The 23,410-nt window shown below is 42.4% G+C and overlaps 2 protein-coding genes across 3 annotated transcripts in view; both read left to right on the top strand.

Moving 5' to 3' along the window:
- The first annotated feature begins 3,025 nt into the window (after positions 1-3,025).
- LOC110487657 (zinc finger protein 436) lies at positions 3,026-10,018 on the top strand. The gene is made up of 5 exons (XM_036971367.1): positions 3,026-3,315; positions 3,881-4,044; positions 5,265-5,380; positions 5,941-6,084; positions 8,701-10,018. The coding sequence occupies exons 2-5, from the start codon at positions 3,930-3,932 to the stop codon at positions 9,388-9,390; spliced, it is 1,065 nt and encodes a 354-aa protein (XP_036827262.1). The 5' UTR covers positions 3,026-3,315; positions 3,881-3,929; the 3' UTR covers positions 9,391-10,018.
- A 3,277-nt stretch (positions 10,019-13,295) lies between these two features.
- Positions 13,296-23,410, top strand: part of LOC110487656 (histone-lysine N-methyltransferase 2B) — a 91,323-nt gene continuing 81,208 nt past the window's right edge. For both annotated transcript variants that reach the window (XM_036971712.1, XM_036971714.1), the window contains exon 1: positions 13,296-13,666. In XM_036971712.1, coding sequence (XP_036827607.1) covers positions 13,367-13,666 — 300 coding nt within the window. In that variant the 5' untranslated portion in view covers positions 13,296-13,366. The remainder of the gene's footprint in view (positions 13,667-23,410) is intronic.

The following is a 23,410-nucleotide window of genomic DNA, read 5'->3' on the forward strand; positions in this document are numbered from 1 at the left end:
CCCCACAAGGTTGCGTTCTGAGCCCTCTCCTGTACTCCCTGTTCACCCACGACTGCGTGGCCACGCACGCCTCCAACTCAATCATCAAGTTTGCGGACGACACAACAGTGGTAGGCTTGATTACCAACAACGATGAGACGGCCTACAGGGAGGAGGTGAGGGCCCTCGGAGTGTGGTGTCAGGAAAACAACCTCACACTCAACGTCAACAAAACTAAGGAGATGATTGTGGACTTCAGGAAACAGCAGAGGGAACACCCCCCTATCCACATCGATGGAACAGTAGTGGAGAGGGTAGCAAGTTTTAAGTTCCTCGGCATACACATCACAGACAAACTGAATTGGTCCACTCACACAGACAGCATCGTGAAGAAGGCGCAGCAGCGCCTCTTCAACCTCAGGAGGCTGAAGAAATTCGGCTTGTCACCAAAAGCACTCACAAACTTCTACAGATGCACAATCGAGAGCATCCTGGCGGGCTGTATCACCGCCTGGTATGGCAACTGCACCGCCCTCAACCGTAAGCCTCTCCAGAGGGTAGTGAGGTCTGCACAACGCATCACCGGGGGCAAACTACCTGCCCTCCAGGACACCTACACCACCCGATGTCACAGGAAGGCCATAAAGATCATCAAGGACATCAACCACCCGAGCCACTGCCTGTTCACCCCGCTATCATCCAGAAGGCGAGGTCAGTACAGGTGCATCAAAGCTGGGACCGAGAGACTGAAAAACAGCTTCTATCTCAAGGCCATCAGACTGTTAAACAGCCACCACTAACACTGAGTGGCTGCTGCCAACACACTGACACTGACTCAACTCCAGCCACTTTAATAATGGGAATTGATGGGAAATGATGTAAATATATCACTAGCCACTTTAAACAATGCTACCTTATATAAATGTTACTTACCCTACATTATTCATCTCATATGCATACGTATATACTGTACTCTATATCATCGACGGTATCCTTATGTAATACATGTATCACTAGCCACTTTATACTATACTATGCCACTTTGTTTACATACTCATCTCATTTGTACATACTGTACCCGATACCATCTACTGTATCTTGCCTATGCTGCTCTGTACCATCACTCATTCATATATCCTTATGTACATATTCTTTATCCCCTTACACTGTGTACAAGACAGTAGTTTTGGAATTGTTAGTTAGATTACTTGTTATTACTGCATTGTCGGAACTAGAAGCACAAGCATTTCGCTACACTCGCATTAACATCTGCTAACCATGTGTATGTGACAAATAACATTTGATTTGATTTGATTTGATTTGACCGAAATCTCTAGCCACTTTAATAATAAAAAATGGGATGTAATAAATGTATCACTAGCCACTTTAAACAATGCCACTTTATATAATGTTTACATACCCTACATTACTCATCTCATATGTACATACTTTACTCTATACCATCTACTGCATCTTGCCTATGCCGTTCGGCCATCGCTCATCCATATATTTTTATGTACATATTCTTATTCATTCCTTTACACTTGTGTGTATAAGGTAGTTGTGAAATTGTTAGACTACTTGTTAGATATTACTGCGTGGTTGGAACTAGAAGCACATGCATTTCACTACACTCGTATTAACATCTGCATGTGTATGTGACAAATAAAATTTGATTTGAGATTATTTCAGTGTAGATAAGGGAAGGGCAGGTTAAACTAAAAACATGACAGCCAGACAAGCCAGTGTATGAATCAAATGGATTTGCATATGAATGGATTAGAAATTAGCTGCTTCTTGATCTGTAAGGTAAGTAACTTTAATGTGTCAAGCAGATTACACGTTTTCAGTGCCATTTCCGAAACGTTTAAGACATGGATTTCATGTAATGTTAACAAATGGGGCGGCAGGTAGCCTAGTGGTTAGAGCGTTAGACTAGTAACTGAAAGGATGCAAGATCAAATCCCTGAGCTGACAAGGTCAAAATCTGTTGTTCTGCCCCTGAACAAGGCAGTTAACCCCCTGTTCCTAGGCTGTCATTGAAAATAAGAATTTGTTCTTAACTGACTTGCCTAGTTAAATAAAGGTAATAAAAGTAGTTCCAGTGTACCCAAAGTAGTTCCAATTAATGTTTTCATTTTACTAGCTAAACAAAACTTGTTTAAACAGCGGAAATCAGCCTTGTTTGCATAGCGATGATAAAATAACATAATTTAGGCCGTCATGATTTTCAAAATTCTAATCATTAGGTAGTCACAGCGTTGATATAGCAACGGACGCTAATAGTTTATCGAATCTCATTGTGACGTAGAGGAAAACACTATTTGGCCCGGGGACATTATTTGGCATGACACCCCACATTCTGAAATTGGGTTTTTGTCCCTCCCTTTTTTATCATAGGTTGTGATACAAAACCAGGCAACTGTATGTTTTAGGACCATGCTGTTTGGAGTGTTTATTAGACTGGATACATGTTTTTGTTATGTCCCCCAATTTCTAAAACCAAGGTTGCACCGGACCTAACCACATCAGTGCATTTGTTACGATAATAATCTATATAAATGTACAGGGGCCTCATTTATCAATATTGTATAGAAATTATTCAAAAATCTTACTTACACTTAATTTAGAATGCTCCAATGCATAAAAAAGTGTGATTTATCACACAATATAAGCACACCTGTAGGAGATAACCATTGATAAATACCAATTGTTCTCAGCCTCAATACTCGGTGCAAGACCTTGGCTATTTACGTTTCGAAATTCCCCTAATGAACCATATATGGTCAAAATCATTCATTTCAAGCGCGTGGGGAATTTAAGGTCGCAACTCAAAACTGCTAAGAGGGAGAAAAAAAAGACTGAAATAGAAGTGCCAGTGTCAGAGATTGAGTACAACCAAAAGCATGTATTTGGCTCAAGCAATAAAAACAACGCCTCAAAGAGAGGACATGAGGTAGTTGCTTTAAGACAAATGAGTAGGCAACAGTCACCGATAAACCATCTATCCTCAACAGCTCCCTCCTGTGGGCATATATACCAACATTGCTGTTCTGCAGAATTAACAAATCCTGCGTGTACCACCTGGCTACCACGATACATCTCATTATTTTAATATTGTTTTGAATATTCGTTGACTTCAACTGCCTGTATTCAATAGAAACGCTATGCTTCCTAGCCTCATGTCATGAATATACATAGACAAATCGAGGCAATTTGGATATTAAGTGTGTTTTCTCCCACCAAGTCTCTCAACTAGCAGTGATTGCGTATAATCCAGTGTCACGTGATGTGGGTCAAGAGTTCACACAAAGACTTCATTTCATTGGACACTGGGTAAGGAACGGTTGAAGCTAACTAGCTAGCTACGTATAAATGTTTACATTGATTTTGCCTTGAATTTGAGTGTGCAATCCCAAATTATATAAACAAATCTGCATGAAAACCTAGTGCAACAATATAGCTAATGCTATTTTATCATTTTTTGCGGAAAATGTCTGCTTTAGTTCCAGTTTGAAATCCCCCCTCCCTGTTGTCTGCATTGCCTGGCTAAATATATAACGTTATTTGCTTTCTTATATTTGTTGTTTTTCTGTGTGGTTATCAATACCTTTTTCTGTTCTGTAAAACATATCTAGTGGCAAAGGCTAAGCCCGCCAGCCTTCCTTCCTAGCTAGTTAGCATGCTAAATAATCATTCATCAAGTTCCTCAATCATTTGATCCACGGCGCATTTTGTTGGTTGTTGCTCGCTACGTTACCTAATTAGCGTTAGTTATCGAAACATACACACAGGTTCACATTGGCTTGCTATTAGTTGCCAATTAACGTGAGAAAAATAAGACAATGCTGCAAATAGGAATTTATTCCCACATCCGATGATGCCTGTATTTGTGTTACAGCCCGATGATGTAAACTTGTGTTTGCATTGCTGGGTGGATTCAGACGTCGATGGAGTTGGGTAATGTTATGTTGGACATAGAGCAGGTCGTTTTGGGGGAAGAGGTGATGACCAGTGCCACAGCGTCCACCATCAAGCCACAGACTGTTCCTGCTATCCAACCCTGTAAGCACACATTTGTGTATATCTTTTATATATTTTTTCCCCCCTCACCTTTATTTAACCAGGTAGGCCAGTTGAGAAAAAGTTCTCATTTGCAACTGCGACCTGGCCAAGATAAAGCAAAGCAGTGCAGACAAAAAACAACACAGAGAGACTTGGTGGGAGAATACATGGGATAAACAAAAGTACAGTCAGTAACACAATAGAAAAATCTATATACAGTGTGTGCAAATGGAGTAAGGAGGTAAGGCAATAAATAGGCCAATAGTAGCGAAGTAATGGGAGTGATATTAACACTGGAGTGATAGATGTGCAGATGATGATGTCCAAGTAGAAATACTGGTGTGCAAAAAAAGTAAATAAATACAATATGGGGATGAGGTAGGTAGTTGGATGGGCTATTTACAGATGGGCTGTGTACAGCTGCAGCGATCAGTAAGCTGCTCGGATAGCTGATGCTTAAAGTTAGTGAGGGAGATATGTCTCCACCTTAAGCGATTTTTGCAAATCGTTCCAGGCATTGGCAGCAGAGAACTGGAAGGAAAGGCGGTCAAAGGAGGAATTGGTTTTGGGGGTGACAGTGAAATATACCTGCTTGAGCGTGTGCTACGGGTGGGTGTTGTTATGGTGACCAGTGAGCTGAGATGAGGAGGTGCTTTACCTAGCAAAAACTTGTAGATGACCTGGAGCCAGTGGGTCTGGCGACAAATATGTAGCGAGGGCCAGCCGACGAGAGCATACAGGTCGCAGTGGTGGCTAGTATATGGGGCTTTGGTGACAAAACAGATGGCACTGTGATAGATTGCATTCAGTTTGCTGAGTAGAGTGTTGGAGGCTATTTTGTAAATGACAACGCCGAAGTCGAGGATCGGTAGGATAGTCAGTTTTACGAGGGTATGTTTGGCAGCATGAGTGAAGGAGGCTTTGTTGTGAAATAGGAAGCCGATTCTAGATTCATTTTTGGATTGGATTTGCTTAATATGAGTCTGGAAGGAGAGTTTACAGTCTAGCCAGACACCTAAGATGGTGAGGAAATTACTTTTAAAGAACAACCAGGCTTCCTCTACTGACAGGATGAGGTCAATATCCTTCCAGGATACCCGGGCCAGGTCGATTTAAAGGCCTGCTCACAGAAGTGTTTTAGGGAGCGCTTGATAGTGATTTCAGATAGTTGTTTATGTGTTTGAATTTCAAGTGCAGTATCTCCTCTCCTTTTATTGCAGATCAGCATGACAGCCTACAGTGTTTTCAATGCTTCATTACGTTTTGTAATGCCAAGGCCAAGGAGAGGCACATGAGGAAGAGCCATCGTGAGGAATACAAGCAGTCGCTCCAACAGGTACGGAATGGATAAAAGAAATGCAAGATGCATTGCAGGAGTAGGGTGAAATTGCCCCTAGATGCTGGTCTTGGGTAATTTTTAAGATTTTTTTTAGTAATGGTTAAGTTTAGAATTCAATCAAATGTATTTATAAAGCCCTTCTTACAGCTTTTGTCACAAAGTGCTGTACAAAAACCCAGCCTAAAACCCCAAACAGCAAGCAATGCAGGTGTAGAAACACGGTGGCTAGGATAAGCTCCATAGAACGGCCAGAACCTAGGAAGAAACCTAGAGAGGAACCAGGCTATGAGGGGTGGCCAGTCCTCTTCTGGCTGTGCCGGGTGGAGATTATAACAGAACATGGCCAAGATGGTGGAACATGGTTCATAGATGACCAGCAGGGTCAAATAACAATTGGGGAGGGCAGGGGGGCTGATTGTACCTATGGGAAACTTCACCCCGGAGCTGCAAAGCGCACAGCTTAGCAGCAGGATGCTGTAGCCCTGTATGCACAGAATATATAATGATGTACATTACTTCTAACACTTAATTATTTGCTGTTTTGTGTTATTTGGCAGACCAATACGCTGTTCACCTGTTATGTGTGCGATCGTACCTACTCCTCCTCTGAGGAGCTGACACAGCACCAGACCTCACACAGCCTGGAAGACAAGCCCTTCCGCTGCCCCCACTGCCAGGGAAGCTTCCGGACCTTCTCTGAGGTGAGACAACGGTCTTTCAATGAAAGTTGGAAGGTCTTTTGTCTCTAATGACTTTTAGTGGTGTGAAAGGACCCCAGTAATCTCGGTTAACCCAGAACTAAAATCGTTCCAAATTTGGTCAGACGCTCGATTAGGTTTTGGGGGTAAACGTGTAAGAAGTTGAGATTTCCAGTTTGCGACATCTCCACCCTCGCAAAAGGACACTCTTAGCCAAAGCCCTACCTTCTGATATTTTCACCTGTGTTTATCATCTGTTGAAGCAAAGTCGTTTAACCCTTTTTTACCCGTACTCGAGTTGAACATGGCAGATTTGGGCACTGATAAGCTATAAATGACATCAGAGCTCAGGCTCTGCGCTTCATTCACAGTGCTGTATGGCTTTTGACTGACAGCCGTTCTGAACATCAGCACCGCACGCGGCAAGAAGTTGCCCCCGTCCTTCCTGCTAATTGGGTAACTTTTGCAGATTTTTGTTGTTGTTGTTTGAGGGAATTCTGTAAATATGAAGAAGACTCAATGTATTTTGAAAGATGAGACATTGAAGATTAAAATAAATACAACTTTGATGTCATACAAGCAGGCCAAACACCTTTGAGTCCAAATGTGCATATCACATTTCCATATCACAATACTCATGTCATATACAGTGTCAATGTTTATAATCACTGTTTTTTGTACAGTTACAAGATGACATGGTGTCAACCTGAGTTGTTCTGAACAGAATGAGCCTATGTTTGTCTATTGTGAAGAAAATTCACTGCAGAACACGCATCTGAAGGCACTCATGACTCCTTTCTATGCGCACCAAAATTCTGATCTGTTTCGCTGAATTGCCAGACACATATTTTATAACTTAGGGGGCAGGTAGCCTAGTGGTTAGAGCGTTGGGCCAGTAACCGAAATGTTGCTGGATCGAATCCCCGAGCTGACAAGGTAAAAATCTGTCGTTCTGCCCCTGAATAAGGCAGTTAACCCACTGTTCCCCGTTAGGCCGTCATTGTAAATAAGAATTTGTTCTTAACTGACTTGCCTAGTTAAATAAAGTTTACATAAAAAATACATGTTGGAAATAAAACAAGCTTTCAAATGATTTAAAATGGGCCATTTTTGGATTGATTCAGGGCTGTTCCAAACAACTACAAGTGTGCTCAGCTCAATAAAGCACCTTATATTTGAAGACTCTTCTTTAGCCTTGTGCACACTGCAGGCCAAATATGCTCAAATAAGTTTTGTTTTTCAAATTCTGTTTTGGAATACTGGCTTCCTCAGCTCAAAAAAGCACCTTATATTTGAAGACTCTTCTTTAGCCTTGTTCACACACAATGCTCCAATAAGTATGGTTTTCAAATTCCGTTTTGGAATACTGACTGTCCAAACAGCAAGTTACAAGTGACCAAATCAGACATATGTGTTCAGGCATCAGTCATTTGCTGTCATGGCTATGCTTGTCATAGTAACAACCGGTGTATGTATGTACAGTGGTGTAGGCTGATTGGTAGTGGTGCTCGTGCTTCCTATCACTCAGAAGTTATGTAGCAATAATGCCTGCCATGGAACTTTTCCCGGTTGCTTTGAATGTTCAAAATCATAGTGTAAGAACACTTTTTAAAGCCTCAAGTTATAAGATGATCCAACTTTCAAAAGGAATAATTTTTGGCTAGTCACAGCAGGTAGCTGTTTAGCTTTCTAGCACATTCACTCATTTTGTTTGTAAACAATTAACAAGCTAGTTAGCTACAACCTCCATGTTCTTGTCAAACTCAACAGAGATGGCAAATAACAGTTTTAAAAACCACCTGAGGGCAAAAAAATCAGATTTGACCGTTAAGTCGCATGGCCAGGTATCGGATTTGTATCTGACTTCAATGTGGCCTTTGGCTGTTCACACTGCAGGAAAAAATAACAATCGGATATGCAAAAAAATTGGATTTGAGTCTTCAAACTGCTTGAAATGACTTAGGAACTGTGCACGTGGCCACTTGGAGACTGCAGTTATTACTCTGTCAAACCATTGTAAAAAAAAAAAAAAAAAACATTCATATGTTACTGAATATATCCAGAGTATTTTCAGATTTTGTTATTATCAAATGCAGTGAAAAGTACAGTAAATGTAAACTGCACATAAAATTAAGTGTAATGTTTGGATTCAGTCTTGAACTGTTATCAGCTTTGGTCTAATAATTTCCCCATAACTTTTTATTTCTTCTGTAAGAAACATTTCAATTTAGCCCTGTCCATATAGGCCAATTCCCATGAGTGTCAAGAGTTAAGCACTGCCTTTGCCCTATCCTGATGCGTCCAAATTACCAGTGACGAAAACACAAGACCCAGAATGTATTAATGCTTCTTATTATCTTACGCATCCCATAGAATGCAGACAGATCTACGGTACCAGTTATGTTTACATAGTCTGTCCATGAGATATTAGGACCCCAGCAATATTAGCTGTGGTCATGGCATCAGCTAATGGGAATCCCAATAAAGATAAAGAACCAGGGGCTAGGCAGGTGCTCTGTAGTGCATCTGCCTTCTGTTGTCCATTGGTGCCTTTGGTCCCCATGTTTGTTTCCTCAAGATGCCCTAAGCCTCTTATAATTTTGTTTCTGTCTCTCATAGTTGACAGTCCACCGGCGACAGCTGTGCAAGGAGCGACAGTGTGTGTGCAAGGAATGTGGCATGGTATTCCGGGGCCCAAACCAGTTACGCACCCACCGCCTCACCCAGCACCCCCAGCCACTGGAAGAGGAGGAGGATGACACCAAGACTCACCGTTGTGGCAAGTGTGGCCGCGGGTTTGAGGCGGAGGTGGATCTTGTGCTGCACCAGGAGAACTTTGCGGGGGATCAGCATTGCGATGCAAAGGTCCCGGCCAAAAAACGTGGCCGACCTCCCAAGAAAGTGTCTGAGGCAGCAAACGGAGAGAAGAGTGGTGAAGCTGAGGAGGGGGGAGAGGAGTCTGTGGCAAATAGAGGGAAAGGACCGGGGCGACCCCCTAAGGAGGAGCTCCAAATTCCCTGTCCTGAAGCTGAGTGTGACCTCACCTTCTCCTCTGTTGCCCTTCTCCGGGCCCACAAGAAGGAGAAGCATGGGCGGCCGCCTCAACCTCGCAAGGCTCACCCCTGCTCTGAGTGTGAAGAGAGCTATGCCCGGCAGGAGCAGCTCAAAGCCCACATGGCCAGGGCTCACAGCTCTGGCCGACACAACTGCCCCACCTGCGGCAAGAGCTTTAGTCGGGAGAGCAACCTAAAGGCACACCAGAAGACACACACTGAGGGAGAAGAGGCAACAGACAAAGAAAGGAGATAATCTCGGGAATGGGAATATCCTCATGAAAAATGTATGTAATGGTTTAGGGTTTTGAAAATATAATTTTGATTAAAACAGGCCTTGATGTGGGTGGGATTTTTTATGTTCAAGATGGGGGTTTGGAATATGTGACATACCATACACAAAAGCACTTGGATCATTAGATTGTTCCTGATTGGTCCCACCGTGGTTATTTTAAAGTGCTTTTAGAAAAACAACCTAATGTACTATGTATAAAACCCTTTATACAGATGTGTACATAATTGTGAATTACAACTGACCCCCAGAGTGGGAATCTATTTGTTTCCATATTGCCAACACCTTTAAAAAAATTATAATTTTGTATTGATATTACAGATGTAGAGCTAGTCTAACGATTTGCCTCAAATGTGAGAAGTTTTTGTAACTTATAGTATTGATTTTAGTAGGTAATCAATGGGTTGTATGGTGTACCATTCCGCTCATAATTTAGTTTGTTCCTGTCAAGGCATCTTCTGATCATGTACATTTGTATTGGTCTGGAGAATCCATTGTTCCGTGAAGGATGTCATTGTTGTATTCAGGTGATCTTGTACTTTTTTTCATCCACAATGAAATAGTAATGCATTAAACTAAGGAGTGATTTAAATTGCAGTCTGTAATCAATGTGAATTTAAGGTTATGGGAAATGTCAACCTGAAATGAATGGAAACTATAAGCACTGAATAAGATTGTATTGTGCTTATCTTTTCCATTCATTTGGGGTTGTTGTGGCAGAAGGAGCTAGTGAGGATAGATAGGAAGAATGAGGAGGACATCCAAAGGCTTGTGGCAGAAAAGGGAAAAGATGAGGAGAGGTCAAGGAGGAAGAAAGACAAAGGGATAGAGAATAACAGCCTCAAAGGCAAAAGCTTGTAGTGGAGAAGGGAGTAAGGATCAGAATAACACCTTGAACGAGCTAAAGCGTGAGCTGGAGATGATCCTGGCTAATTGGAGAGGAGATTGGTTAAGGAGGGATGGGTCAAGGCCAGCCTGGAGATGGAGAGGAGCAGCAAAGAAATAGGAGAAATAGGGATGATGCTGCTGAAGGCGATGGATGCTTTGGAGAAGTCACCATCCAAAAATACTTCCTGAATATTGGCAGGTGGTGAGTCAAATGAAAATGAGCATCATGGAGAAGGAGTGCAGAGAGAGCTGGAAAGACATATTTTTGGGGGAGGGTATTTTATATAATTGCTGTGCTCACCGCTCATGGTTGTCATTTAAAATAAGAATCTGTGTGGTTACCTGCACAATTTTATACTGAACAAAAATATAAATGCAACATGCACCAATTTCAAAGATTTTACTGAGTTACAGTTCATATGAGGAAATCTGTCAATTTAAATATATTAATTTGGCCCTAATCTATGAATTTCACACTCCTGGGAATACAGATATGCATCTGTTGGTCACAGATATACAGTGCCTTGCGAAAGTATTCGGCCCCCTTGAACTTTGCGACCTTTTGCCACATTTCAGGCTTCAAACATAAAGATATAAAACTATTTTTTTGTGAAGAATCAACAACAAGTGGGACACAATCATGAAGTGGAACGACATTTATTGGATATTTCAAACTTTTTTAACAAATCAAAAACTGAAAAATTGGGCGTGCAAAATTATTCAGCCCCCTTAATACTTTGTAGTGCCATCTTTTGCTGCGATTACAGCTGTAAGTCGCTTGGGGTATGTCTATCAGTTTTGCACATCGAGAGACTGTCATTTTTTCCCATTCCTCCTTGCAAAACAGCTCGAGCTCAGTGAGGTTGGATGGAGAGCATTTGTGAACAGCAGTTTTCAGTTCTTTCCACAGATTCTCAATTGGATTCAGGTCTGGACTTTGATTTGGCCATTCTAACACCTGGATATGTTTATTTTTGAACCATTCCATTGTAGATTTTGCTTTATGTTTTGGATCATTGTCTTGTTGGAAGACAAATCTCCGTCCCAGTCTCAGGTCTTTTGCAGACTCCATCAGGTTTTCTTCCAGAATGGTCCTGTATTTGGCTCCATCCATCTTCCCATCAATTTTAACCATCTTCCCTGTCCCTGCTGAAGAAAAGCAGGCACAAACCATGATGCTGCCACCACCATGTTTGACAGTGGGGATGGTGTGTTCAGGGTGATGAGCTGTGTTGCTTTTACGCCAAACATAACGTTTTGCATTGTTGCCAAAAAGTTCAATTTTGGTTTCATCTGACCAGAGCACCTTCTTCCACATGTTTGGTGTGTCTCCCAGGTGGCTTGTGGCAAACTTTAAACTACACTTTTTATGGATATCTTTAAGAAATGGCTTTCTTCTTGCCACTCTTCCATAAAGGCCAGATTTGTGCAATATTGTGCAATATTGTGCAATACTCCTTCCATTTCAATATTATCGCTTGCGCAGTGCTCCTTGGGATGTTTAAAGCTTGGGAAATCTTTTTGGATCCAAATCCGGATTTAAACTTCTTCACAACAGTCTCTCGGACCTGCCTGGTGTGTTCCTTGTTCTTCATGATGCTCTCTGCGCTTTTAACGGACCTCTGAGACTATCACAGTGCAGGTGCATTTATACGGAGACTTGATTACACACAGGTGGATTGTATTTATCATCATTAGTCATTTAGGTCAACATTGGATCATTCAGAGATCCTCACTGAACTGCTGGAGAGTTTGCTGCACTAAAAGTAAAGGGGCTGAATAATTTTGCACGCCCAATTTTTCAGTTTTTGATTTGTTAAAAAAGTTTGAAATATCCAATAAATGTCGTTCCACTTCATGATTGTGTCCCACTTGTTGTTGATTCTTCACAAAAATAATACAGTTTTATATCTTTATGTTTGAAGCCTGAAATGTGGCAAAAGGTTGCAAAGTTCAAGGGGGCCGAATACTTTCGCAAGGCACTGTATATATATATATTTAAAAAAATGGGCCTCAGGTTCTTGTCATTGTATTTTTGTGCATTCAAATTGCCATCGATAAAATGCAATTGTGTTTGTTGTTCGTAGCTGATGCCTTGCCATACCATAACCCCACCGCCACCATGGGGCACTGTTCACGACGTTGACATCAGCAAACCGCTTACACAACGCCATACACTTCTGCAGTTGTGAGGCCGGTTGGACGTACTGCCAAATTTTCTAAAACAACGTTGGAGGTGGCTTATGTTAGAGAAATTAACATTACATTCTCTGGCAACAGCTCTGGTGGACATTCCTGCAGTTAGCATGCCAATTGCACGGCCCCCCAAAACTTGAGACATCTGTGTCACTGTGTTGTCTGACAAAACTTCACATTTTATTTTACCTTTTATTGTCCCCAGCACAAGGTGCACCTGTGTAATGATAATGCTGTTTAATCATCTTGATATGTCATACCCCTCAGGTAGATGGATTATCTTGGCAAAGGAGAAATGGTCACCAACAGGGATGTAAACAAATGTGTGCAAAACATTTGAGAGAAATAATAATTTTATGCATATGGGACATTTCTGGGAACTTTTATTTTAGCTCATGAAACAAACACCTTACATGTTGCGTTTATATATTTTTTCAGTGTATATACATACATATTATGGTCAAAAGGAGAGGAACAAGTGGGCAGAAGGGGAAAAAGGCTAAAAGTTACAAACATTTACTGTAAGTGGACTGAATAATAACATTTTTAGATATTCTTTTACTATAATTTATGTTTATTTGATTTTATTTGAATTATTTTGTATTAATTGAAATATAAAACACGAATAAAACAAGCTGTCTATGTATGTACTTATTCACATTCACTAACACTCGAAAGGACGCTCAGAATGATGAAATACAACAAACTCGTTTTCCCATGATGCAACGGTATTTCCTTCCTATCTCGCGCCTTTCCATGTTGTTTTACCACAAATCAACAGCGTACCACCGTCGTCGTCGTCGTTGTTGTTGTAGCAGCAGCAGCAGCAGCAGCCAGCAGCAGCAGCAAGTGAATAATGGCGGAATCGGGGGGGGGATTAACATATCCTGCTAATGTGACTGGCTTTAACACTCCGGTCGTGGCCCGGCCTCGTTTCCCGGGCCGGCCATGGACATCTCGTATTCGGATACGGTCTGAGAAACGTCCGCAGCGGGGACGATTGGACTCGGAAGGTGGAGAGGTAATCACTGGAGGCCCGAGGCCAATCAACATTGGACTAACGTTGTGCGAGGACCCGTCACTGCTACGCTTACTCGGGATTGCCGAGAAACATAGGCGCCAGAGCGAGGCGGGTTTCTACTCAAGCGGGAGTGAGGTGAGTTTCCAAGCCATGCACTGTGTACCAGCCCCACACCACAGACCCAATTAAAACGTGTGTTTCACAGCCCTTTCTGTAATATAGGTGATATTGAGAATCAAGTGTTCGCGATAACGTTCATACCTGGGCTAGTAAACGTTCGCTAGCTATGTAGCTTTATATCTAAATGATACAATTGTTAACGCTTGCTAACGTTAGCTACCAATCCACTACTCAGTGGCAAGTTGACAAACTAGTAGGTAACAGAGTGACAACATATCCAAGGCTGACCATTTCCTAGACCGACTAACTTTACCTTTACCAGAATCTTTGACAATCGTTTACTTTAGGCGGTAAAATTTGCGGTAGCCAACGTCACCTTAGCTGGATACAAGCTTGTTGTCTGCTTGCCTGGAAACCCGGCGTTGAATTGTCTGGCAGAAATGAGAATTTTAATCTGTAAAGTTTCTTCCCATGACACCTACAAGCCAGAATCTTGAATGCAATTACATTTTAGAGTACTAGTTGTCCGTGCGATTGGTCCTTTTGGTGGTAGGATTGTGAGACTATCCACAGGAAAACCTAATGAAATAAAATAGTTAAAGCGCTGGTAGTGTGTTCAGATTTACAGTGCATTCGTAGTCAGACCCCTTGACTTTTCCACGTTTTGTTACGTTACAGCCTTATTTTAAAATTGATTAAATGGTTTTTGTTACCATCAATCAACACACAATACCACATATTGACAAAGCATTCATAAGAGTGGTGAGAGAGACACAGCTGCATGTGAGCGCTCACATTTTTCAACATGTTTTTTAGAAAAGGATAGATTTGGAGTTAGATCAACTTAATTAACCGGTGAGATTAGTGCTACCAAGGTTTCCTTTTTCCAAGCATTACAGAGGGTGCTCTAGTAAACAAACAGCAGAGACCTGAGGACACCATCCAACCTGGAACTGAGTGAGTAGTGTTTGGTCTGATGCTATTTTGAAAGCCAAGAATAAAAATAAAGTACAATACAATTATATAATTTACTTTATGGGGACTGAATGCTGAGTTAAGGCTGCCAGGCTTGCTAGGACAGACCAGATGCAACTTTAATTAGCACTGAGGTGTGAAGTGAAAGGTGTTGAGGCCTTTGGGCCCAACAAGTGGCAGGAGTCTTTCAAGACCCCTTTGAAGCCCCCTCCTGCTCTTCAAAGACCACTGGCATTTAATACAAGAAATCTGCCATCAGAAATAAGAGCTTCTCCCAAGTGGGTGTGACACTTGCTTCCGTTGCCTGCTGCATTGCTGCTTGGATTCCACCTGGTGATCTGTTCACTGCCCTGGCCTGTCTCCCCCTGTCTGGTACAGGTACCACCACCATACGCCCTCTGCCGAGCTTTCGCTCGCCTCCAGCACACACACACTTGGAGCAAGTGACTCTGAACTTACAATGGCTAACCCGAAGTTGTGTTATATATTAAAAAACAATCTTGTTAATTTTGACCTCTGCATGCTTGGACTACGAACTTTATTTACCCAACTGTGGGACAGGCTGTTTGTTCCCTCACTTGGGACTCTGACTCTATTGGTTACACAGACTTTTGGCCTCCCATCCTATTCGAACTACCTCTTGCCGGCTTTGTATTTATGTTACCTGATGAAATTGCTGTACAATATGATCTTGTTGCCTTCTGATGCACATTTATATTTCATAAATCAGCACTGCAGAGCTCTTCATTTCCTATGCCTTGATTGCATTACTGTTGATGATACATAGAAATATGCATGTTCACCCTGGCCCATCTACTGTTGCTATCCCCAAATCAGAGCAGAAGTCAGAAATCTGCTTCACTGATTTCTGCTCTCATAAAAGCCTGAGTTTTCTGCATTTTAACACCAAGGTTATTACCTGAAATGGATCAGTTGAAAGTGTGGTTTCACAGCTCCAATCCAGATGTGTTGGTCATTACTGAGACGTGGTTAAGGAAGAGTGTTTTGAATACTGATGTGAACCTTTCTGATTATAACCTTTTTCGGCAAGACCGATCTTCCAAAGGTGGGGGGAGTGGCAATCTTTTACCAAGGATCACCTGTAGTGCTCGGTTGTCTCCACCAAGTCTGTCCCAAAACAATTTGATTTGCTGGTTTTAAGCATTAAGCTTTCAAATTGCTCTTTGTTGGCTGTGTGCTTTGTATAATTTGTCCTGCTAGGTGACCTAAACTGGGACCTGCTTAACCACCTGACGAAGTCGTAAAGAAATGGGACTCCCTAAATCTTTTTCAGATTATTACCAATCCCACAAGGTATGACTCCAAACACCCAGAAAAGGCTGCTCTCCTCGACGTTATCCTCACAAATAATCCTGATGGGTATCAGTGGTGTTTTCTGTAATGACCTTAGTGATCACTGTTTTACAGCATGTGTTTGTAATGGCTGCTCAGTGAAACAACCTGTCCTGATTTGTCATTGATGCTTGCTGAACATTAATGAGCAAGCCTTCCTTCATGAACTGGACTCTGTAAAATGGTGTAGAATCAGCTTGATCCCCTCTGTCGAAGACACTTGGACCTTATTTTTTTGATATTTTCAGTGGTATTGTTAACAAACACATCCCCATAAAGAAAATTTGAATTAAAAACCGGTTCAGTCCTTGGTTTGACCGTGATCTTGCAGAGTTGCTCCACTTCAAGAATTGCATTGGCGAAAGGCTCAGCACATGCATACTCAGGCTGACTGGCTATCGTTCAGGCAAATGAGAAATAAGTGCGCTCAGGTTTTCCGGAAGGCCAAAGTTAGTTACTTTAAGGAGCCGTTCTCTCTCTGTGGGTCTAACCCCAAGCAGTTCTGCGAAACAGTTAAAGACCTGGAGGATAAACCCTCCTCACAGCTGCCCATGTTCCTTAATGTTGATGATGTGGTTGTTACTGACAAGAAACACATGGCTGAGCTCTTTAATCTCAATGAAGTGGTGTCAGGATTCCTATTTGACTCAGCCATGCCTCATTGCCCGTCCAACTTTTCCTCATCTCCCAACCCTTCTAATGCGACTATCCCCGATGCTTCTCTTTTCCCCCTGCCCCACTACAAAATGTATCCCTGCAGGCAGTCACTGATTACAAGGTGCTAAAGGAGCTCCTGAAACTCCCAAAAAACATTTGGGACAGATGGTTTAGACCCTTTCTTCTTTAAGGTTGCTGCCTCTATCATCACCAAGCCTATCTCTGACCTTTTTAACCTCTCTCTCCTTTCCTGGGAGGTTCCAATTGCTTGGAAGGCAGCCACGGTTTGTCATTTTATTTCAATGGGGACATCAAGTTGATCATAACTGTTATAAGCCTATTTCTATTTTCCCCTGTTTATCAAAAGTGTTGTAAAACTTGTCACTAACGAACTGACTGGCTTTCTTGATGTCTATAGTATTCTCTCTGGTACGAAATCTGCTTTACACTCAGGTTGTGGATGTGTCACTGCTACCTTAACTTCTTGACGCACCCATCCCGTTAGCGGGATCATTTTCGTCAATATCCGCTGAATTGCAGAGTGCCAAATTCAAATTAAATGACAATTTTTTTTTATTTTTCATGAAATCACAAGTGCATTATAGCAAAACACAGCTTAGCTTGTTGTTAATCAACCTGGCGTGTCAGATTTCAAAAAAGCTTTTCGGCGAAAGCATACCAAGCGTTTATGTAAGGACATTTCTCTCAGCAGACAACATTACAAACAGCTAGCAGCAAAGTAAATTGGTCACGCAAGTCAGAAAAGCAATAAAATGAATCGCTTACCTTTGATCTTCGGATATTTGCACTCACGAGACTCCCAGTTACACAATAAATGTTCCTTTTGTTCCATAAAGATTATTTTTATATCCAAAATACCTCCATTTGGAGGCCGCGTTATGTTCAGAAATCCACAGGAAAGAGCGGTCACAACGGGGCAGACAAATTCCAAATATTATCTGTAAAGTTTGTAGAAACATGTCAAACGTTTTTTATAATCAATCCTCAGGTTGTTTTTACAATATATAATCGGACTGTAGCTTCTTCAATAGGAGAGAGCGCGAAAATGTCTGTTCCACTCTGTTGGCGCATGCAAAACGCTGCTGGCACCCAGCCATACAGTGAGGTGATGTGATCTTTCTCGCTCATTTTTCAGAATAAAAGCCTGAAACGATGTCTAAAGACTGTTCACATATTTTTATTGACTTGGCCAAAGCTTTTGATATGGTAGACCATTCCATTCTTGTGGGCCGTTTTAAGGAGTATTGGTGTCTCTGAGGGGTCATTGACCTGGTTTGCTAACTACCTCAGAGTGCAGTGTATAAAGTCAGAAAATCTGCTTTCTCAGCCACTGCCTGTCACCCAGGAAGTACTCCAAGGCTCTATCCTTGGCCCCACGCTCTTCTCAATTTACATCAACAACATAGCTCAGGAAGCTCTCTCGTCCATTTATATGCAGATGATCGTGTTATACTCAGCTGGCACCTCCCCGGATTTTCTGTTAAATGCTCTACAACAAAGCTTTCTTAGTGTCCAACCAGCTTTCTCTGCCCTTAACCTTGTTTTGAACACCTCCAAACCAAAGGTCATGTGGTTTGGTAAGAAGAATGCCCCTCTCCCCACAGGTGTGATTACTACCTCTGAGGGTTTAGAGCTTGAGGTAGTCACCTCATACAAGTACTTGGGAGTATGGCTACTGTCCTTCTCTCAGCACATATCAAAGCTGCAGGCTAAAGTTAAATCTAGACTTGGTTTCCTCTATCGTAATTGCTCCTTTTTTACCCCAGCTGCCAAACTAACCTTGATTCAGATGACCATTCTACCCATGCTAGATTACGGAGACGTAATTTATAGATCGGCAGGTAAGGGTGCTCTCGAGCGGCTAGATGTTCTTTACCATTCGGCCATCAGATTTACCACCAATGCTCCTTATAGGACACATCATTGCACTCTATACTCCTCTGTAAACTGATCATCTCTGTATACCCATCGCAAGACCGGAGGCCTTTTAGGAGGCCTTTTATCTTTTGGTAGTTCGTCATTTGTAATTAAGAATTTGTTCTTAACTGACTTGCCTAGTTACATAAATAAAACATATTACATTTTTTTTGCATATTTATACAAAAAAACACTTAAGTATTCAGACCCTTTACTCAGTACTTTGAAGCACCTTTGGAAGTGATTGCAGGCTCAAGTGTTCTTGGGTATGACGCTACAAGCTTGGCACACCTGTATTTGCGGCGCTCCCAATCTTTTCTGCAGATCCTCTCAAGCTTTGTCAGGTTGGATGGGGAGTGTCGCTGTACAGTTATTTTCAGGTCTTTTCAGAGATGTTCGATCGGGTTGAAGTCAGGACTCTGTCTGGTCTGTCTCATAGCAAAGGGTCTGGATACATTGTGTAAATAAGGACTTTCTGGGTTTTTGAACGTATACATTTCCAAAAATTTGTAAACCTGTTTTCGCTTTGTTAATATGGGGTATTGTGTGTAGATTGAGGACTTAAGAAAAACTAAATATATTTTAGAATAAGGCTAAAATGTGAAAAAAGGAAAGGGGTCTGAAGATTTTCCAAACGCACTGTATATCACATGAAGCATGCACATAGCCTTGTAAACGTGTGCACGAGCTAAGCAATTATGCATACGTTTCATGCATGTATTTTCATCTTGCGCGTGCTTCAGGTGAAATCTGAATACGCTACCAGCGCTTTAATAACTCTTGGAACTACCCATCCCGGATCCAGGAGAATTGTCAGCAACTACACTAATTAGCATAGCGCAACGGTCAAATAATCTTACTAGAACATATTCATGAAATCACAAGTGAAATATAGCGAAACACAGCTTAGCCTTTTGTTAAAAAGTTGATGTAATTACACTTTCCTGTGGATATATTGTCTCACATTCCTACCGCCAATAGGACCAACTGCATGGACAACCGGTAAATTACATTATATCATTTTATTCAACGTAGAGTCAAGAAAGTTTCCCATCATGACCTCTAACTCTCATTTCTGCCCGACATTGTATTCAATGCAATTCAACGTCCGGTTTCCAGGAAAGTTATATGCCAACTTAGCTATAGTAAAACACTTTGAGGAAAGTGATGATACTGTATCTACATTTGCAACACAGTGACATTCACACAAATGCACCATTACACTACATAGTATCGATGTGGATCTCGCTCAGTCAGATTATTCCCCATATACTGTAGCATCTCTCACCCAGTCCGCTCCAGACAGCCCTCAATTCGTGCCAAACGACTGAGCCCGTGAAACATTCACGGGAAAATATTCATGAGACGTTCCTCTGCATTTGAGTGGGCTAAACCAAAAGCTTGGCCTGTGTCATTTTAAACTAAGCAGTTTGTCCTACCTAGTATTTGACTGACTTCTCACACCCTGATACTACTAGTATCAGCTATCTCTTGTATGTGAGCTTGTCATCGCATCATCAATCAAATTGGTGCCCAAGCTCACAACAACTAGGCTAATTGCGGCTTGACATGAGATCTGTGCATGGATATTTGCCCCATTCCGCAAGCAATTTAGAACTAGTCTACTGATAGACCAGCGTTTCCCGAAATCTGTCCTCGGGACCCCAAGGCGATTCAAAATTATCAACGCTTGATTGGTTGATTATTTGATTCAGCTGTGTAGTGCAAGGGGGACAAAAACAAAACGTGCACCCCTTGGGGCCTTGAGGACCAAGTTTGGGAAACCCTTTTCATAGACCAATGCATCCTAGATGGCTAGTTAATCACCATCTCCTTTTTTCCCCTCCATTTTTTTATTTTTCAACAGTACTATCAGTCTTTCTTTCACCAGGCTTTGTAGTTGACTTATTGAATAGCAATGGGCATAGGCCTGTGTTAGAATATTAGATGTTGTGATAACAAGCTGTTAGAATCATGCTAGATCTCTTGGATCAAATCAAATTTTTATTTGTCACACACACACATGGTTAGCAGATGTTAATGCGAGTGTAGTGAAATGCTTGTGCTTCTAGTTCCGACAATGCAGTAATAACCAACAAGTAATCTAACTAACAATTCCAAAACTACTGTCTTATACACACAAGTGTAAGGGGATAAAGAATATGTACATAAAGATATATGAATGAGTGATGGTACAGAGCGGCATAGGCAAGATACTCGATACCATCTACTGTACAGTATATACATATGAGATGAGTATGTAAACAAAGTGGCATAGTTAAAGTGGCTAGTGATACATGTATTACATAAAGATGCAGTAGATGATATAGAGTACAGTGTATACATATGAGATGAATAATGTAGGGTATGTAAACATTATATTAGGTAGCATTGTTTAAAGTGGGTAGTGATATATTTTACATTTCCCATCAATTCCCATTATTAAAGTGGCTGGAGTTGAGTCAGTGTGTTGGCAGCAGCCACTCAATGTTAGTGGTGGCTGTTTAACAGTCTGATGACCTTGAGATGGAAGCTGTTTTTCAGTCTCTCGGTCCCAGCTTTGATGCAGACCTCACTACCCTCTGGAGAGCCTTACGGTTGTGGGCGGAGCAGTTCCCGTACCAGGCGGTGATACAGCCCGCCAGGATGCTCTCGATTGTGCATCTGTAGAAGTTTGTGAGTGCTTTTGGTGACAAGTCGAATTTCTTAAGCCTCCTGAGGTTGAAGAGGCGCTGCTGCGCCTTCTTCACAAGGTTGTCTGTGTGGGTGGACCAATTCAGTTTGTCTGTGATGTGTATGCCGAGGAACTTAACTTGCTACCCTCTCCACTACTGTTTCCTGAAGTCCACAATCATCTCCTTAGTTTTGTTGACGTTGAGTGTGAGGTTATTTTCCTGACACCACACTCCGAGGGCCCTCACCTCCTCCATGTAGGCGGTCTCGTCGTTGTTGGTAATCAAGCCTACCACTGTTGTGTCGTCCGCAAACTTGATGATTGAGTTGGAGGCGTGCGCGGCCACGCAGTCGTGGGTGAACAGGGAGTACAGGAGAGTGCTCAGAACGCACCCTTGTGGGGCCCCAGTGTTGAGGATAAGCGGGGTGGAGATGTTGTTGCCTACCCTCACCACCTGGGGGCGGCCCGTCAGGAAGTCCAGTACCTCGAGCTTGATGACGAGCTTGGAGGGTACTATGGTGTTAAATGCCGAGCTGTAGTCGATGAACAGCATTCACACATAGGTATTCCTCTTGTCCAGATGGGTTAGGGCAGTGTGCAGTGTGGTTGAGATTGCATCGTCTGTGGACCTATTTGGGCGGTAAGCAAATTGGAGTGGGTCTAGGGTGTCAGGTAGGGTGGAGGTGATATGGTCCTTGACTAGTCTCTCAAAGCACTTCATGATGATGGAAGTGAGTGCTAGCTTAGTTACCTTAGCTTTCTTGGGAACAGGAACAATGGTGGCCCTCTTGAAGCATGTGGGAACAGCAGACTGGGATAGGGATTGATTGAATATGTCCGTAAACACACCAGCCAGCTGGTCTGCGCATGCTCTGAGGGCGTGGCTGGGGATGCCGTCTGGGCCTGCAGCCTTGCAAGGGTTAACACGTTTAAATGTTTTACTCACCTCGGCTGCAGTGAAGGAGAGGCCGCATGTTTTGGTAGCAGGCCGTGTCAGTGGCACTGTATTGTCCTCAAAGCGGGCAAAAAAGTTTAGTCTGCCTAGGAGCAAGACATCCTGGTCCGTGACGGGGCTGGTTTTCTTTTTGTAATCCGTGATTGACTGTAGACCCTGCCACATACCTCTTGTGTCTGAGCCGTTGAATTGAGATTCTACTTTGTCTCTATACTGACGCTTAGCTTGTTTGATTGCCTTGCGGAGGGAATAGCTACACTGTTTGTACTCGGTCATGTTTCCGGTCACCTTGCCCTGATTAAAAGCAGTGGTTCGCACTTTCAGTTTCACGCGAATGCTGCCATCAATCCATTGTTTCTGGTTTGGGAATGTTTTAATCGTTGCTATGGGAACGACATCTTCAACGCACGTTCTAATGAACTCGCACACCGAATCAGCGTATTTGTCAATGTTGTTGTCTGACGCAATACGAAACATATCCCAGTCCACGTGATGGAAGCAGTCTTGGAGTGTGGAATCAGATTGGTCGGACCAGCGTTGAACAGACCTCAGCGCGGGAGCTTCTTGTTTTAGTTTCTGTCTGTAGGCAGGGATCAACAAAATGGAGTCGTGGTCAGCTTTTCCGAAAGGAGGGCGGGGCAGGGCCTTATATGCGTCACGGAAGTTAGAATAGCAGTGATCCAAGGTTTTTCCAGCCCTGGTTGCGCAATCGATATGCTGATAAAATTTAGGGAGTCTTGTTTTCAGATTAGCCTTGTTAAAATCCCCAGCTACAATGAATGCAGCCTCAGGATGTATGGATTCCAGTTTGCAATAAAGTTCGTTCAGAGCCATTGATGTGTCTGCTTCGGGGGGAATATATATACGTCTGTGATTATAATCGAAGAGAATTCCCTTGGTAGATAATGCGGTCGACATTTGATTTTGAGGAATTCTAAATCAGGTGAACAGAAGGACTTGAGTTCCTGTATGCTTTTGTGACCACACCACGTCTCGTTAGCCATAAGGCATACGCCCCCGCCCCTCTTCATACCAGAAAGATGTTTGTTTCTGTCGGCGCGATGCGTGGAGAAACCAGCTGGCTGCACCGACTCCGATAGCGTCTCTCCAGTGAGCCATGTTTCCGTGAAGCAAAGAAGGTTACAGTCTCTGATGTCCCTCTGATGTCCCTCTGGAATGCTACCTTTGCTCGGATTTCATCAACCTT

The sequence above is a fragment of the Oncorhynchus mykiss genome, chromosome 32 (assembly GCF_013265735.2).
Source record: "Oncorhynchus mykiss isolate Arlee chromosome 32, USDA_OmykA_1.1, whole genome shotgun sequence".
Lineage (NCBI taxonomy): Eukaryota > Metazoa > Chordata > Actinopteri > Salmoniformes > Salmonidae > Oncorhynchus > Oncorhynchus mykiss.

Excerpts from the sequence above, each read along its gene's own strand:
- LOC110487657 (XM_036971367.1), top strand. The coding sequence starts at position 3,930 with ATGGAGTTGGGTAATGTTATGTTGGACATAGAGCAGGTCGTTTTGGGG. Across the intron at positions 4,045-5,264 it reads TGTTCCTGCTATCCAACCCT|ATCAGCATGACAGCCTACAG; the intron begins GTAAGCACACAT and ends CTTTTATTGCAG. Across the intron at positions 5,381-5,940 it reads ACAAGCAGTCGCTCCAACAG|ACCAATACGCTGTTCACCTG; the intron begins GTACGGAATGGA and ends GTTATTTGGCAG.